This window comes from Cyclospora cayetanensis, unplaced genomic scaffold (assembly GCF_002999335.1).
Source record: "Cyclospora cayetanensis isolate NF1_C8 unplaced genomic scaffold, CcayRef3 CcayRef3_contig_78, whole genome shotgun sequence".
In the NCBI taxonomy this organism is placed as follows: Eukaryota; Apicomplexa; class Conoidasida; order Eucoccidiorida; family Eimeriidae; genus Cyclospora; species Cyclospora cayetanensis.
The window spans coordinates 1-17,251 of NW_020312750.1; the positions used below are offsets into that span (position 1 = coordinate 1).

The following is a 17,251-nucleotide window of genomic DNA, read 5'->3' on the forward strand; positions in this document are numbered from 1 at the left end:
AAGGAAAAGAAGCAAAAAAAAGAGAAGGGAATAGAAAGAGAAAGACAAGGAGAAAAAAAAGAAGAGAGAGAAAGAAAAGAGAGAGAGAGAAAGAGAGAGAGAGAGAGAGAGAGAAAGAGAGAGAAAGAGAGAGAGAGAGAGAGAGACAGAGACAGAGACAGAGACAGAGACAGAGACAGAGACAGAGTGAGAGAGAGAGAAAGAAGAAAAAGACAGTGCTGCAGAGAGGCGAGAGGAGGCTTGATAAGGAGGCCCAAACAGGGGGGAGGGGCAGTGGGGGAGTGTTGACAGCGCTGCTGAGCTGTCTGGCATGAAGCTCAAAGAGGGTCCTATAATCACTCTAAAGTGCTTCGTTGTCTTCTCATGATTTGCGTGAACGGAACAAGGTCAAGGGAGCAGGGGAAGGGGTTGAACGTACGAGGATCTGCAGGGCAGCTGTTTAGAAGGAACTTTTGCAGAAAATTCTTTGAAAGCCTCATTCAGCGAGAAGGAGCTCCGCCATTCCACGGTGCCCTGGGGATTATTGTCATTGCCATCTCTGGCTGTGACCCTTTTCTGAGGCATCTTCTTCACGTTGCAGACACAAGGAACACGCCGAAAATGGGGGGAGGTGCAGAAGCAGCGATGCTTGTCTCAGAAGCCACGAAACCACGGGGCTAGGCTTATGCTGACTGCATCATCTGCTTGTTGCCGCTGCGAGTGCGATTCGCACGGCTACTCCTCCCCCCTCCGCCGTTGTCACTTAGAGCGCAGCCTGGCCAAAGAGGCTGCTCCTGATGCACTCCGCTTGACACTCGTGAGCACCCAGGGAGGGCATTCAGCTGCTGAAGTTGAGGGCGTCAGGATACGGCTGACACCTCAGGTCAAAGGTGTCGAGTGGGGACCCTCGACGCTGGTCGTGTCACTCGCCACAGGGAAGAGGCGCCTCATGCAGGAGGGAAGATGCAGTTGCTGGGTGCCTACATGATGCAGCTTTGAAGCCAGCTCTTTTGCGGAGTCCACCGCCTCGGCCGTTGCTACGCGTATGGAGGTAGCCGCTGCGCGGCTCTCTTTCACTGTAGAGGAGGCTTGCAGCGGGAGAAACTTTTATTCGGAGTAACTATAGGGAAAAGCATTTAGATTTTATTGGAAGAAAGAAGAGCCGGCGCGAAGACGAGACAAGCGTCGACAGCAGACCCGAAACAGGCGTTCTCCCCAGCTGGGCTCAAACAATGGACGTCTGAAACTGGGATATTCGGATACACCCTCTCGCGCACGCGCTCCTCTCGCGCACTTTACCCCCCGTTTCCATTGAAAAAACCACATTTTGTGGCATATGACATTGATTCGGGTGGGACTGGCCCTTCCAGAATGTGTGTGCTTAGGCAATCGTGCACTTTCACCTTTCCCAGGGATGCTGTGCTCGCTGCGTGCGAGTCTCGAACAAAACTACCCGATGAGCCGTACAAACTGCCCGCTTCTCCCATATTTTTCGCAGCAAGAGAGGGCAGTTGTAGGGACTCACTTTTGCGCATAGGCGTTTTGAATTCACATTTAAATATTCGGGCCTTCCTGCAAAGAATTGGGAACGTGGAAATGTCTTTGCTCCGGGAGGCATGAGCTCTTGAGTCACCTCCCAAAGGCGGCGCATCTACCCAGTGGGGAATGACCTTTCTTCTAGCGCCAGAGTCAACCTGTAATGCACTGCCCCCGCTAGACACAGTACCATAAAGCTTTTCTTCTAGGAAAGGTAGAACTGGTAACACTAGCAAAGAACCCCTGACCATTGTGAAAGAAAGACATTCTAGTCACCACTGAACTAAGAGCTCCCGTATAGACGAGGTATGCGACGGAGGGGTCCTTCTTATCGCTCGCAGGGAAGATTTATTGAAACCCGTTTGCCTGCTCTAGGAGGCAATACGTCCCACGCTGTGCTTGCAATGCGGGGGCGTTTCAGAAACCCAAAGACTTTACAAGAAAGCAAACGAACTGCTGCCCAGAATCTGGTTCTGGAGGCTGCACTTTATGCCCTGCTGTCTGGCTACAGTCTTTTCTATGCGAAGCTGTCTCGCACTTTTGAGGGGCAGGGCGCCACTCCGCACGCGGTAGGGTGGGTGCCTTCCCTCAGTACTACCTCAGCTACCTCGTCCAGAAAGTAGGTCGTTCCTAAAATGTTTCTTACAGAATACGCAGCTCGCTGGGCAGCGCAGAAAATGGGGGATTCTGTCTTGGCGCTCTCCCCTATCAGCGCCCTCCCCTGCAGATGGACAGGATGGTGTGGCCTCGCTCTGTTTCGCCGTTCCTTTCGCGGCATGTGCAGCAGCAGACAGTGAGACAGAGCGGCATGAAAAACTCCCGACGAGGACGCTCTACAGGAGGCCTTGTCCTGCTTGCTCCCAGCCTCTACAATCTTCACACTTTACAAGAAAAGGCGATTGACCAGCCTGGAAGTCAGCGCCTCATAGCACGTATGGACTACAAAAACGAGGCCCGTACAGCCACGCATGCGCGACGGTTGTCCGTTAAGGCACCTTGGGTGAAAAAGATGACAAATAAGCGGCCGCATGCATTAGTTGTGCTTCAGCGCGCCTGGAGCTGAGCTGCCCCCTGCAGGAGTTCTTCGGTCCCGTTGGCTCATGGGAAGGCAGCGGCTCCAGCGAGCCATAGCGAGAAAGCTCACGTCGCTTCTGGCTAGTGACGCCCTTAGGCTGCAGTCGCGAACATCTGACGGCGAGGGCAGAGGGTCTACGTGGGGGGATCTCGATATTCCCCTGTTACCAACAACAACCCCCTCCCCCCCTGCGCGCTTTACGGTGCAGCCTCGCCCTCCTCCGGCTCTTTCCAGCGGCCCTCTTCCTTAATAATTTCAACAAGGGCATCGCAGGCATCCGCACTCTTCACACCACGGCGAACCAGTCTCTTCCCAACGTACAAGTCGACCTGAGAAGCCGCAATTCTTCCAGCCACAGTCCCCAAAGATCACCCGAACCAGCCTTGCGCATGCCTCTACAAGCATTCCAAGAGTACACTCCCAAGAAGTGGCGGAGGAAGCAACAAAGCACAATACTCGAGCTACGCGCTCAGCGAGACGCAGTGAACTGCCAACTCCAGCTCTCTATAGACGGCTGCCGTACCAGGCCGGGTGCGCCCCCCACGTAACCAAAGTCTGCGTCCCCCATTTCCCCGATCCCATTGACGATGCAGCCCATCACCGCAATCTTCACGCCTGGCAAATGCCCTGTCCTGCGGCGTATATCCGCGGATACCTTCTGGAAAACAAAACAGAAAAGACGCATCAGAGCGAACACCGACGCTGGCTCTGTGTGTGCATGTAGAAATGTTTGTATGTGTGTATGTGTATGTATCTATGTATGTGTGTATGTGTATGTGTGTGTACGTATCTATGTATGTGTGTATGTGTATGTATCTATGTATGTGTGTATGTGTATGTGTGTGTACGTATCTATATATGTGTGTATGTGTATGTGCGTGTACGTATCTATGTATGTGTGTATGTGTATGTGTGTATATATACATACATATACATACATATATATATGTGCAAACAGACATAGGTAGCCTTTAACCGCATAGCATGCAGGTCGTTCGAACCCCGCGTATCGTCTCCCTGCCCGCCCACCCGCACACTCCAGTCATCGAGGCCCATACCCATGCACTACTACGCAGGAGCGTAAGTTCGGAAGAACTCAGCTGAGGAGCAGCCGTCAGCCAGCAGACTTTCAGAAAGGGGGAAGTTGGTGGAAGCACCGACTTCACGTCAGCCTCCCCACACTGCGGGAAACCTGGGGGGGACGGGAGTCACCCTCATGGTCCTGCCCACCTGAATGTCAAATAGCGTGCGACCGCAGGAAGGGCAAGAAATGAATTCCGTCTTGGTGCTCCGCATGCGGCAGCCTTGAAGAAGGTCGAATGCGAGTTGGCGCTGCTGGGGGGTAGAGAGGACATGTTTTGCATCAATGAGTAGCCCGTCCGCTAGGCGGTCAAGGAAAATCGAGCCTACTTCCCAGGCAGCAAACATCGTCATCTGAGAGTTGGGCATGCCGCGTTCCACACACATTCCTACGCGGCCCCGTAAGGTTCCTATTCGAGCACGCTACGCGCTTGGCAGAGCCTGCAACTCGGTGCAGCTGATAGCAGGGAAGCTGGTCGCAAGCGCCTTACCTTTTGAGAATTAGACACCGTGTTGGCAGGCTTGTTTCCAGCAGTCTGCTGCTCTTCCTGCTGAGGCTCTGCAGTACCAGAAAGGAGCACCGGGGGAGGTGCCTCTACCCACTGAAGTATGGGAATGGATTCTTCCAAGCTGTCAGGACCTCCTGCTGGTTGCTGACGCGCCACCCCACGAAGAAGCTCACTGACTCGCCGAGATGCCGCCACGCCAACACCTATTCGGTCGGCAGGCCGAACCAGCACACAGACGAGATTCTGAAGAGAACAACACCACACAGATACACACACACATACACACACACATACACACACATATATACATATATATATACATGTATACTCTGTACAGCTGCCTTCCTAAAATACGTTGGCCGTTCGCCTGCGTGCAATGTTTGTGCTTTCGCTCTCTCTCTGCGTTGTGCGACTCCTTTGGCGGGACGCATGCATTCTTTTGGGCCTGCTGTGTCTCTTTGTGAGTGCAGGCCTCTCGTCACCCAGCCCTGGCATCCCGCCTTTTTCCACTTGCACTGCGAAGCGGTACGATGGCTGGGTGGTGCTGCGTGAGACTTTCTGGCAACGCGCCCCCTCTGGTCTACACTCTTCTCGCCGTTCGTAGAGGGCCGCCTCGTTCCGCTACTAGACTGTGAAATTTGAGGTCTTTGTCCTTGGACTGCGCTGCTGTTTAGAGGGAACAAAAAGCCAGAGGCTTTGCTCTCTGTGCAGCAGCAGTTCTACCGCAACAACACCGCCAACACCAGAAAAACCTTAAGGGTGTGGGGAAGGTCTCGGAAACGTAGCCTCTCACCGGACGACTGACGACAGCCTTGAATTCCTCCGCTGTTTCCGTGCCGTCTGCAACAAGCGCGACGCCTAATGTGTCCTTCAGATATTGCATAGCCAAGAAGGAGCTAATGGCCGCCGCATCCTGCAGCCGCTGAACGGCTACAAGGCCTGGAGTATAGAGTGACGCTTCCTCGAGTTGTTGCAGGAGCTGCTGTTGCTGAGAGGCACTCGCTTGGTGCTGCAGCAGGTGCTGCAGGAGCTGTTCACGAGTCATTTGCACCTGCTGTATCTCCCGAGAGTCAGCCCAGACAGTAAGGCCCGCCTCCTGGAGCTGGTGAAGAGTCTGGCGTGCTGCCTGCAGGGAACGACTATCCGGCTTCTCTTCTGAGGGGAGCTGCGCTTTCTTCTTCTTGCCCTGCTGGGACTGCTGCTGGTGCTCGTCAGGTGCTGCACGCGTCGGGAAAAACAAAGAACGCAAATAAACAGCGTCTGCGGACAGCGGCGTGCGGAAGGGTCGTCCCCCCACAACACCCAGCCCAAGGGCCGAGTAGAGCGACGTCTGAGCAGACACACACACGAAGCCACATAGTCGCAAAAGCTCCAATCAAGCCGCTGAGCCTGCTCAGCAGCTCCTTGTTACACACGCCGCACGCTTGGAAAACCTCCAACTGGAGGGGTGGAGGGCACCGCTGTATATATATATGCATGCATATACATACACACACCTGTACTCAGACAGATACGCAATACGGAAAGGCCCCCAAATCTCTGTACGCAATGTGTCATACGCTAAGTGAACCATAGTGCGTGCTGCATCTCACGATTCCGCTTGGCGAAGTGCAGCACACGAGCACTTGCTGCAGCTCTGGGGAGTGCAACCTACAGGGTTTAAGAGCTCTTGAGGGTCTATCGCCACAACGGCTGTGCCGTCTCTGTGCAGGATGGTTTGCTCTTTCTGGCTTTGAGTTCCTGTAGCTGGTGCAGTAGTGGCAGCAACGGCCTTTTGACGCCCCAGACGAATTCTGCCCCTCGGTGAGACGGCTGCAAAGTCTCGGAACGTTTCTTCGAAGGGAGGAATCGCTACCCGGGCAGCAGAGGAGGGCTGCAACCGACTCTGCGTCTTGCTGAGCTGCAATTTGTGCTCTTGCATACGCCGCAAGAATCGACACACCGGAAGTTCAGCCCACGGAGGCTCCGTTAAGGATGCCCGGATAGTATCTCCAATGCCATCCTGAAGGAGGGCACCGATGCCAGCAGCGGACTTGATTCGGCCGTCCTCTCCTGCGCATGAATACAACACAAGGCACCAGGATGCGGTAGGTCTTTCAGCCCTTGTGCACAGTTCGGCATGCCGTCGGAGCCGTCAACAACAGCGTCCTATCTGGTTGAGAGGAAAACGTCCTCTCCGAAGAGGGGGGCTTCGCACCACCCTCCAGGCGGGCAGGGCAATGATATGCTACGCAGTGGAAAGTGAGTCTAGAGCTGCGTGGGCGCGCACATATAGATACAACAAGCCGAGTGAGGTGTACGTACCTTCCCCCGCCTCCGTTACGCCCAAGTGGAGGGGGAAAAGGGCCCCCCTCGCAGACATCAGGAAGGCCATCAGTCGGTAGGCGTGCTGCATGGTCACCGGGTTGCTGCTCTTCAGCGAGAAGGCAAAGTTGTAGAAACCGGATCGCACGCAAATATCCGCAAACTCGATAGCCGATAGCACCATCCCCATCGGGGTGTCGCCGAAGTGCCGCAAGATTCGAGCCGAAAGAGACCTGCGCGTGCCGCAGCAGCGAAGAGAAACAAATTTTATACGCCTCCTCGATTGTATCCCTGCGTGGCCTGCCTGCCTGCCTGCCCAAAGAGCCTATGCATGTTCGACTCGCTCATCTACACTTTTGGCAGCCCTCCAGTCTCGCAAAAACCCCGGACGACTCCTCCCTTTGTTTCGCCAGTACCCGTGGTTTGTTCCAATGCGTAGGGCTCGTTTCTGCAACAAGCATTTCTGAACAAGCGGCAGAAACGCCTCCTCTATGCGACGATGGCCTTCGGAAAAGGCGGCACGCTCTCCTGCTGGAAGAAGGTCAAACAGTCCATCGGGGTTTCCCCAAGGGCCCAGGATGCTGCCAACTGTCTCTGGCGTGAGCGACGCAATTTCGCCTGCAGTGCGAAAACGCAGCAATAGCAATATCGGCCGCTGCGCTTCTCAGAGGCATCGAAAGCGAAATTGCCTGGGGAAGAAGCGTCCTAGGCCAGCAGACAGGGGTGGGGGGGAAAACGTTATTAGCCGAGCTTCCCACGCCATGAGAACAGCGCTTTGATAGGAGTCTGTCCCACGAGTGCCACGCATGCATACAGCCCATGTGCCTCTCGCGAAAACGTCTATGCACAGGAGGCCTCCCCAGTTTGCCGGCGGAAGCAACGGCCGCGTCGAAGAACCGCACGGCTGCTGCGCTCTGAGGATGCGGCGTGAGAAATCGATGCAGTCAAGCAAACACTGGGGAGCTGTCTCGCGCCTGTTCTCACCTTCCTGGACCTGTCCTGACGTCGCACTCTCCGCAGGCAGCCTCTCTGGCAGGGACGGTGCTGATTCATCTTCCCACACCTTGCGGCCATCTGCGAAGTTGCCCGGATTAACGCGGATCTTCTCAAAGATGTCAGCGCACAGCGAAGCCACCCGCGGTTGGAAGTGGATGTCTGCAACAAGCGGAATGCCACACCCGCGCTGCACGCAGAGCACCACCCAGGAGGGCAGTAGAAGAAGACAGAACAAGCACGATCCATACCGCTGTCGTAAGCTCCGAGAAATCTAGGACTATTGCGAAGCCCCTTTGACGGCCCTCCGTCGTGCATGCTTCCCGCGAATGCCAACGGCTCCTCTGCGCGTGCGCAGCGATCGCCAGAAGGCATTTTCGCCACCTTCGAAAGGCGGCAAAAAAATGCCTGCTTTTTGTCTCAGCATCCCCCTCAGACAGCATCATCCCTCTATCGGCTAGACTGCCTTCTCGGGTGTGTGCGCGAAATAGCAGGTGTCCACCCCCAACCCCAGCATGCACAGGGCGTCCAGAGAGCTGTCAGCATCCATACCTCCCGCAGTTTTGCGACAATCGCACGGCTAGCTTCCGCCTCCTTAGGTCCCTGTACTGTCAGACGGACTAGATCTGCACCTGCCGCTGCACAGCGGACGATCTGCGCAGCAGCAAAGCAAGAAACACACAGCCTCCCGCTGAAAGGTCACCGCTACCTCGGCTGGCTAGCGGCAGGCATTCGCGCAGAGCAGCCAGACCGGAAGCAAGGGCAAGCAAGGCAAAGCCTTTCATATCAGCCCTTCTTCCTCTTGAAGACAGACCTGCTGCACGGTTCCTTCCACATCTCGCGTGTCTGTATTCGCCATGGTTTGCACGGCTAGCCGGTGGGAGCTCCCCATGAGCACCACTGGGGCCTCTGGCCGGCAAAAGTTGTGGGCCCCCTCGTCATGCTCGCGCTGCAGCTCGTGCTGCTGCTGTTGCAGCTGCAGCAGCTGTTGCTGAATGGAAAGGGGCTTTCCGTGAAGGAGATCGAAGAGCTCTTCGCCCTTGTGCCCTGTCCCCACCACTATCGTCCGCGTTGGGAGCCTCTGAGGACTGACCACGCTGCAACAATAACGGCCTCCTCCCAGTGCACCTTCGCTCGACGACGCACTCTTTGAATTTCCGGGGGGCGTTGTGGCAGCCGTCCTGCTCTCTGGCGTCTCAGAACGGACCGCTTCTCCCGTCGATGCTGTCGTCACCCCTGCTTGGTGGTGCGTTTCTGGCACGCAGTCCACCCTGGGAATTTCCGCAAGTTGCCTCGCGCGCACAGCCTGATGGCCTAAGAAGGGCGAGATCGAGGCTTCCGTTCGTGCAGGGGGAGCTGCAACTCGAGGGGAGGGGTAGTTTGTTTCGTGCAACACAGGAAGCCTTTCTGAAGCCCCGCGGTGGCTGCCCCTGCCGCTGAAAGGAGAGTGGCTGTTTAGGTTGAAAGAGTCGGCAGGAAGCTCGTAATACACGCAGACAAGCCTCACAAGAAGCCAAGGAGCAGCATAGAGCAGGGACTTGTGGCCCCTTGCCATGCATTGCCCACTGCGCATTTCCCTGGAAGCGGACTGTGCAAGACTTCGAGGCGAAGATTAGAAGCACAGCACCGTGAAGGGGACGGCAACACTAGGAGAGGCTGAGACGTGTTGAAGCCCTACCCACTACTTTCGGCTCCTGCTGCGGGAAGAAGGATCTGTTCTTCGCACTCCGTGCCGACGCTTGCCCGCAGGTCACCTCGCTTGCAACCTCGGGCAGGCAGTGCTCCTCAAAGACGCCCAAACACACGGTTCCGCAGCACAAAGCCACGAAGGTTGCCGCACAAATGTGCGAAGCTGTCTCACCGTTTTCTGGCGAGGATAGATCCCGGCATAGAGGGAAGGGGGTAGGGAACGCTCGCGCGTGGCTTGGGGGGCGTACCAACTCCTGCTATGGCCTTCCGTGGCGTCCTTAATGCAAAAACGGAGGAAAGGCTGCGCCCCTCATTTATTTCAAAGCTTCTCACCCCTCAACTTCGCGCCACTGGCTGGTAGAGAGGCGATCGTGGCAGGGGCCTCGTTGCCACCGAGTAGGTCCCTGTGGGTCTTGGGGGCTTGCTGGCGGGTACAGCGAAACCTTGCTGAGGAAATAAAGAATGCGCCACCCTTACACACAAGTGTGTGTGCAGAATGCGAAATTCGGAGCTCAAAGGAGCCTCATTTCAACGTACGCCGAGGCTTCGATGCGCCCATGGTTCCAGATTCGGTTGCTGCAGCTACAGCCGATGCGGCTGTTGCCGGGGCTGCTGCTGCGCCGGGGAAAAGGCGTTCACGCATCGAGAGGCCTTGCTTCGTCGACGAAACTTCGCTTTTAGCACCAGACACTCAGGGGCGAGGGGGGAGGGGCAGCAGCAGCAGAGCCTCAGACGCAGCGCCTCAAGAGGGCGGCAACGGCGCGGCAGCTGACACAGGATGCCAAGCAAGCATGCACGAAGAGTTTCAGGGGAACATTCAGGAAGAGTGGCGGCACATTCGCTTCCTTTCGGGTCATTGGTCGCCTTGGACAGTAACCATCCTTGCCCTCCATGGGCAACGACTTCCGACAGCAGCACTAAAAGAGCTGCATCACTGCAGCAACTTGCTGCTGCTGCACTTGGAAGGTTGCGGTCTCACCAGTGCCGAATTCTTCGGCGACCTGTGGAGTCTCCAGCGCTTGTTGCTACCGCATAACGAGCTGCAGACTCTCCGAGGCCTTAAGAACCTGCCTCATCTGGAGGAGCTCTGCGTCAAGGCCAATCCAATAGCCACCTTTAGAGTAGGCTCTTGTTTAAAAGCGGGGGCAAAAGCTGGTGCACGAATGTTGTCGCGAGTGCTTCTTGCTGTGTGAAGAAACCTGTAAGGGCGCGCGTATAAGGGAGAGCACTTATACACACACCCTGAACGTGTCAGGCGGGGATCAGCGCTTTAGTTACTTCCTCAGGAAATCACTAATGCTCTGTACACCTGAACCGCGTACCTCCGCCAAACGTGTAAAGCGCATGTATATCCATGGTTCTTGGTTTTAGTCCAAAGCCACCCCATATGTGGCCAGGCATATCGTCAGCCAGAGCACGCACGCCGTCAAGCTGCTGTTAGTGCTCCAGCCATCCTTATATGAGCTCTTCAGGACTTAGAACAGCTAGCGGAGCTTCCTGCATTGAGACGACTCGATCTCCAGGCTGTGGACGGGTCAGAAGCGGCTCCTGTCTGCGCGCAGCCGTGTTATCGGCAGGCACTATTAGCGTTGCTTTCCCGTAGCTCTTCAGAGACACGCGACGGTATGGCACATTCAGACCGAAATGCACAGCCCTGCCTCCTTGTCCTGCGGTTTGGGGTGGGCTCTCCCCTACCCACACAGTTGCATTAGTTTGACTAACTACTGGCGAAAAAATCCCACGTTACTTGGTCACGCATGCTCTGGCAGCCAGACTCCCAGGTGTCTAAAAGAGCCTCAATAAGCTCAACAGCTTATTGAGGCCTCAGCAAACCATGTCTACGTGGGGAAACGCGCATTTAGCAGCACCCTGCTCCCCACAGGAGGTGTTGTGACTGCCTGGATGGAGGCCCTTTTCTGCGCTCAGGCTCGGGGGGCTGCAATTCACGACTCGACGTACTCGACGGACAGCGTTTGCATCTACCTGATCTGCACACTGCGGTGACAGAGGCCCTCGCGGCTGCAGGGCAGACGAAAGAAGCCAATACAGCGTTTAGAGCAGATGCGCAGAGAGTCCTCAACACAGCGAGTAGAACCGTTGCAGAAGCCATGATCGTGTCGCTATCCCCACGCCTCCGGACAGGCTCTGAAGAAGGAGGCGATGGAAGCATCGGCAGGGGCCTTAGAAATCCAGACAGACTGCCGCTTGACGCATCGGCAACACAGGAAGACGAGGAGCAATCACCTTTCCGTTTCGTAATGCCTAGCGAGGCTTGCATGTCCTTCAGCCAGCTTCTTAGCACGGAGGTGCAGCAGGCGTTGTCAGACGTGGAAGCGCTGGTCCAAAAAGCTCGGAGGGCTACAGCTGAGGCCAAACGCTTTGCAGCCTTGTCGTTGGGAGGGCTAGCCATCGAGGCGTAGCGTATCTTTTTTCTGTGCTTCAAGAGTGTGAGCTCAAGGGCAGATTCTCGACTGGAGAGTCTTCCTTTGTTTCGGCTCGCGCCTGCTCTTCCTAGTAGCCTCGCATAACAGATCGACACAAGCGGGTGCCGCTTGCAGGTCCAGAGCGCTGAGTGCCACGGGCTAATGGCCCCTTACCCGTGTGTGAGGGGGCTAGCAAGCAAGCAAGCTAGCTAGCTACAGGCCAGTTGAGGAGTGTATACGTCGACGTGCATATTTTTAGACCCTCCATTGTCTGCCTGGGGTCCGGCAGTTTGAGTGGGTCCCCTCAAGCAGCCTTAGACAGGGGCACTGTTTCGTTCTCGAACTAAGCTCACGACTGCGCACTGAGGAGGAGAGCCTCTACAGGGGCCTCAAGGCGCTGCTGCTTCCCTAGCGAATAGGTGGCCGTGTCTAGAGCGCCTGCAAGCGCGGAGAGAGTAGTGCGGAGACGGTGCGCTACCGCCTTTAGGTCTCTCAGCTTAGGGTTGGAGTAGCGACTGTTGGGACTGGTGTTTTCCCAAGCAGCACTTGCAGTACATCAGCACGACACAGAACTGCGTTCCTCCTCCCCCCAGGCCCCCTTGAGCTCCTACTTCCGCACAGCTGAGGCTCTGCAGCAGCTCTACGTGGCACTTGCCCTTGCTGCCGAAGGCGGCCCCTACACGCGCCGCTCGCACCAGCACGCCAGCCCCTGCATGCGGCGAACGGCAGCTGCTGGGTGTGTTCCCTGCCTCGCTGTCCCCATGCGTGCTGGTTCCTTCTGAAGACTCTGGAAAGATCGACGTGTCTGTGACACCCCCGCTGTCTAACTTCAGCTCCGAGGGAGACGGGCACGCCAGGGCGGGCAGGCACAGGGAGAGGCAGGCGTCGTAGAGGGCATCCCCAGGTCCACTGCGCAAACGCCTCTCTGCATCCTCCGCATGCGCCTCCACAAGAGCCACTTTGAATCCTGCGAAGCGTCGCACATGCTGGGCGTCCTTGAAGAGACCCCGAACTACCATGGAGGTGCTGAGGAATTGACACGTTCCTGGACGCCTTGCAGCCTCATGCGAGGCACTGGCAGAATTTCTGCCTCCCCCGCACATACACGCAGAGGCCCCCTGACACCCAAAGCGTTCCACGACGCCTAGACGCAGCTTCCTGCGAACCACTCGCAGCGCTTCCATAGGCAAAGGTACTTCCGCTGCTGCTGCTTCTGCGGAGACTATGGCCGACGCCGCTTGTGCTGTGCCTGAGTCTCGTGCCTTGAGAGTCTGCGTCTTCGACTGAGCCGCGCCTCTACCCGACTGCTGAGACGCGCCACCTGCACTGAAGGGAACACTGCGAGGAGGAAGTTGCGTCGGCTCCTGGATGAAGCGGAGAATATGCCCCTCAAAGGCCAGTCGGCAGGTCGAGAGGGAGGCCTCAACGTCAAGACGTGACGCTAGCAAGACACTCCCCATAAGCGCCTGCGAAAAAACCACTTCTCACTCCCGCACACACAGTTCTCCACGGCACTGCAGTAGACGAGCAGCTCACAAAACGGCTGCTGCATTACAGAGGCCTTGTTGCTCCCCTTGCGGCAACGTTCCCAGAGCGACGTGAACTCCCTGCCGCCGCATGCATGCCTCTAGAGGCGATATCCCAGGGGAACCTAGCCCAGAGAAACGCCTACGCGAAACACTGCAGCACCGTACGCAAACGCAAAAAGGCATCCAGCTTACCAGGACAGGGCGATCCAACGTCAGCAGTGCGAAGGCTGTTGGCGTTTCCTGACTCAGCCCTTTTGTCTCCTCGTACACCTGGGCGCTATCAAACGCTGGCATGGGTGCACTATGAGATCCCTGAAGACTGTTTGGCGGTTTCGATTTTTCTTCGCGCCAACTGGGAGCTCCAGCAGGGGATGCAACACCTTGTGCTGCGGCTGCGCTGATACGACTGAAGAAATGCACTGTCGCAATGGCGGTAAGGTGTCCAAAGGTGCAGTGGAATCGCTGCCCAGATTGAACCTGTACATAAAAAGAAGCGTCCCTGTCTCTCGAATCCCAGCATTTCCCCCGAAGACTCAAGCAGCAGAGAAGCTCTTAATGCACTGACTCTAAAAACACGCCTTTGAAGGGACCCCGCTGCGCATGGCCTCACTGAAGGGCCGCTTGCTTTGTGCCTCCTTCTTCATACGTTCTCTCGCGCAGCGAGGTACCGCAAAATAGAGATATACATACACATATACATACATGCATGTATGTATGTATACCTATGTACCGACTGTGTGTACATGAATACGTCAGCTGGTTTGCCTGTGAAGGAAAGAGGGGGGTTATTTCGATTTTTGGGGGTATGATCCCTTTCGCAGTTTCTACAATCGTTGAGAGTGCACGAAGGCACGCATTTTTTCCGCGACGCAGCATGCTTATAGGCTGTAGCAGCGGCGCATGCAGAGAAACATCTCCGCGGCTTACAGGCAAGTGGAAGATCCGTATGAGTCGCACCGAGGCAATACAAGCCTTGAAGATGGGTGGAACACCCCCTGGAGCGGCGAGTAAGCCCCGTTCCTGCGCATGCGCAGCGAGGCCTCTGCAAAGCCTCTGCATGCTCTCCCCACAGTACAAGGCAGCCGAAAGTCGCTAGACAAAAAGGAGAATGCGGTGCGGGGGCACATACCACGTGGGAGGCGTCAACCCCAGCGAGACACACTGCTGCCCGCTGGCCTGTGCGAGCTTCGGAAGCTTCTTTGTGGAATCTCTGAATGCCTTTCACTTTCGCTGCCATGGCTACTACCCCTGCAGTTGCGGCAGAGAGCATCGTGAGGGTATCGCCGATCTTCAGGCCGCCCCTGAGGACTGTTCCTGTAACAACAGTTCCCTTCCCTGCACGCGCAAAGAAAATGACATGCGCACTTCGCAGCTGCAGCTTTTGCCGAGCCTCGACACACACATTCATGCATATATATGTACAGACAGACACACAGGCACAGACACACACATACAGACACACACATACAGACACAGACACACACATACAGACACACACATACAGACACAGACACACACATACACATACACACACAGACACACGCGAAACGCCTTGCCGCGGCAAGCAACGGGGCAGACACACCGCGTCCCTGCTACAACCCCACCCTAACACCCCCTATTTTCTGATTCCACTTAGTCCAATACAACGCAACTTTCCAAAAAGGAGGAATCCCACTGTGCTCTACCGACGCAAGCTGCACCCGGTGAAGGCTGCGAGGCCCCTTAAAGCAAAGAGAGGCACACCTCGAACTGGAAAAGCATGGTCTGAGCAGAAGAGCAGCGGAGGCGTCTTCTGCTCCCCAAAGCCGCCTTCGCGACAGCACGTGCAGCGCAGGCAACGCTGCCGATTCAAGGCATCCAGAAACAAGCAGCTCTTCACCCCCTCGAAAGGTGTACCTGCACTGCCTTGCGTAGAACCCTGCTGCTGGACAGCATAGCGAGGATCGAGAAGCAGCGCCGCAAGTGCTTCCTTCAGCTCCACTATACCCCGCAGCCTCTCCCCAGCTGCCTCTGCCGCTGCAGCAGAAGACAGCACACGCAGTCAGACACAGCGTACTTTCAGCAGCAACACGCCTTTTGGAAGGAAAGGGCTCGAGCTAACTTCACACATCGAGCAACAAACGCGGGCGAAGGCTGTTGAGCAACGTGAAACAGCAGCAGCTTGGCAGCACTTGCAAACAGAGAGAAGGCCACACCTACCAGGGGAGACAGCGCTCAGAGAGACAACAGGTACATTGCCGAACCCGAGGTTGGCGAGCAGACGTCGCATCTTTGTTGCCAAGGCTTCAGTCTGCGAAGCAGAAACCACGACTTAGCATCACAACGCCTTTGCGCTCTCTGGGGTCCCCTGAGGCTTTGAGAAAAGGCAGCGATCGAGAATCGATCGACCACCTTTCGTGAAAAGAGGCACGAGAAGGCAGAATACGGAGGGGAAGGAAGGGAAGGGGTGTCAATGGAAGCCATACGAAAAGAGCAGCGCTGGACTACACAGAGTTGACAAAGAAAGCTCTCCAAACGCTGGCGAGCTTTTAGAAAGAGAGAGAAAAAGAGAGAGAGACAGAGAGAGAGAGAAATAGCAACAGCCAGATAGAGGCGGATAGAGAGAAGGGGGGAAAGAAAGAAAGAAAGAAAGAGTGCTCTCTCCATTGTAGCCTGGAGGAGTTATGGCGCGAAGAAGAGGAAAGTGATGCAAAAGTAAACGCTGAGCGACTTGAGGTGAGTAAGTGTATGTGCCGGGAAGACCTTAGAAGGAAAGGACAAGAGGCGAGCCTTGCCTTTTGCTGTCTCGACGCCTTTGGTATTAAGTCGATTTTATTGAGGACTACGAGGAGTGGTTTTCGGATGGCTTCACATATGACAATGCATTCTGAGGGCAGAAGAACGGCATGAAGGGTCAAAAAGCCACAACAAAAAAGCCTGAAAGCAGAGGAGAGAGTGTCAAGGGTAGCTGCTGTGCGTGAGCTCGGGGGTTCTGGAATAAGGTGCACCACCCCCCCTCTCCCCCTCCGTCAGCCCATCCCACCCCGTGAGCGCTACAGATTCAAATGCAGGAGTCCGTTTTACCTGCGGTTTGCGTCTGCAGTCCCTTTGTGGCATCAACAATGAGGAGGGCAAGGTCGATGATGTGAGCACCTCCGATTACCGTCCGCACAAGGGAGGCGTGGCCTGGGCAGTCTACCAGACAGATCTGCACTTGGAGAGCCTCCTCTCGAGCGCATGCATCTGCGGGAAGCTGGATTTCAGCTGCCGCGTGTGAGGCTCTCGCTGCTTCTCTTGCAGCTTGTGCTGGAGAGGAGCCGTCCGAGGGAAGCGGCGCCGCAGTGACGGCAGCGCATGCGGCATGGGAGCTGCCCGCTGCATTCACGTGAGTGCCTGGTGTATGCGCGGGGGACGCCTTGCAGCATGGAGGTACGTGCGGCAGAGCAAGCTGGAAGGCTGAGAATCCTAAATCTAAGGTAATGCCCCTTTCTTTGCTCTGCGGATGCTTGTCTAGGCCACAGGTGCTAATTACCTGCGAAAGAGCTCTACAGAGCGAGGTTTTCCCGCTGTCCACGTGCCCCAGAACCCCCACACTCACACACACGCCTTCCTTGCTGCAACACGTAATAGAGGTCTGGCGGCTTACAGGGGCCGACGGCGCCTCATGAGGCGCCTCTGGGGATTCATTGAGGCTCCCAGAAGAGGAAATCCCCTCAGGTGGCCTATTCATGGCGGTATTTCGCGAGATTTCAGGTCGGGTGGGCCCCCTGAAAAGGCCGCAGGGGCCCCCGCGGAATTTGCGGATCTTCGGCTTATGCAGCAAGAAGATAAAAATGGAGGCTTCATGCTAGAAAGGCAGATCCAGGAGTTGTCCAGCCAAGCCAAAAATGCTCATCACAACTGGGCACTTTGTTAAGAAGCTGACTTGGGGTGTACCGACACCGCCTACTCTCCCAGCGACCACCCGAACGGAGGGAGGAGGGGCCCCCGGATGACGGGAAGGGGGGCCCCCTGCCTGCACCCTCCGTACAGCTGACCCCCGCCCCCCTTCCCCTCACAGGGAAGGCCGCTGCGAAGGATTTCCTTCTTCCACTGATAACAATTTGTTGAGCTGTTTTTTCTTCTTCGTCGCTTGACGGTGTGGAAATCAGGCAG

At 56.2% G+C, this 17,251-nt stretch overlaps 3 protein-coding genes across 3 annotated transcripts; 1 reads left to right on the forward strand and 2 right to left on the reverse strand.

Moving 5' to 3' along the window:
• Positions 1–2,787: 2,787 nt before the first annotated feature.
• Positions 2,788–8,335, reverse strand: LOC34618763 (4-hydroxy-3-methylbut-2-en-1-yl diphosphate synthase (ferredoxin), chloroplastic). Its single transcript, XM_026335693.1, is given in 12 exon segments — positions 2,788–2,919; positions 3,114–3,248; positions 3,821–4,024; positions 4,162–4,422; positions 4,973–5,509; positions 5,834–6,231; positions 6,484–6,716; positions 6,900–7,109; positions 7,111–7,146; positions 7,440–7,666; positions 8,029–8,130; positions 8,291–8,335. Coding segments are annotated over 12 exon segments (2,520 nt in total).
• Positions 8,336–9,722: 1,387 nt separating this feature from the next.
• Positions 9,723–10,358, forward strand: LOC113146916. The gene is made up of 2 exons (XM_026335694.1): positions 9,723–9,932; positions 9,975–10,358. Exons 1-2 carry the CDS (start codon positions 9,723–9,725, stop codon positions 10,356–10,358), a joined length of 594 nt encoding a protein of 197 aa, XP_026191479.1.
• A 1,727-nt stretch (positions 10,359–12,085) lies between these two features.
• On the reverse strand, positions 12,086–16,826 carry LOC34618761 (selenocysteine-specific elongation factor). The gene is made up of 5 exons (XM_026335695.1): positions 16,181–16,826; positions 15,892–15,983; positions 13,869–14,489; positions 13,310–13,594; positions 12,086–13,054 (listed from the first exon to the last, which is right to left on the reverse strand). The coding sequence occupies exons 1-5, from the start codon at positions 16,824–16,826 to the stop codon at positions 12,086–12,088; spliced, it is 2,613 nt and encodes an 870-aa protein (XP_026191480.1).
• Between the last annotated feature and the right edge of the window lie 425 nt (positions 16,827–17,251).

What these genes read in the sequence shown, in the direction of transcription:
- LOC113146916 (XM_026335694.1), top strand. Translation starts at nt 9,723, where the DNA reads ATGGTTCCAGATTCGGTTGCTGCAGCTACAGCCGATGCGGCTGTTGCC. An exon ending in AGGGCGGCAACGGCGCGGCA is followed by an intron (nt 9,933 to 9,974) that starts GCTGACACAGGA and finishes GAAGAGTTTCAG; the next exon opens with GGGAACATTCAGGAAGAGTG.
- LOC34618761 (XM_026335695.1), bottom strand. Translation starts at nt 16,826, where the DNA reads ATGAATAGGCCACCTGAGGGGATTTCCTCTTCTGGGAGCCTCAATGAA. An exon ending in AGGCGTCGAGACAGCAAAAG is followed by an intron (nt 14,490 to 15,891) that starts GCAAGGCTCGCC and finishes CAAAAGCTGCAG; the next exon opens with CTGCGAAGTGCGCATGTCAT. An exon ending in CGTTGGATCGCCCTGTCCTG is followed by an intron (nt 13,055 to 13,309) that starts GTAAGCTGGATG and finishes GTTTTTTCGCAG; the next exon opens with GCGCTTATGGGGAGTGTCTT.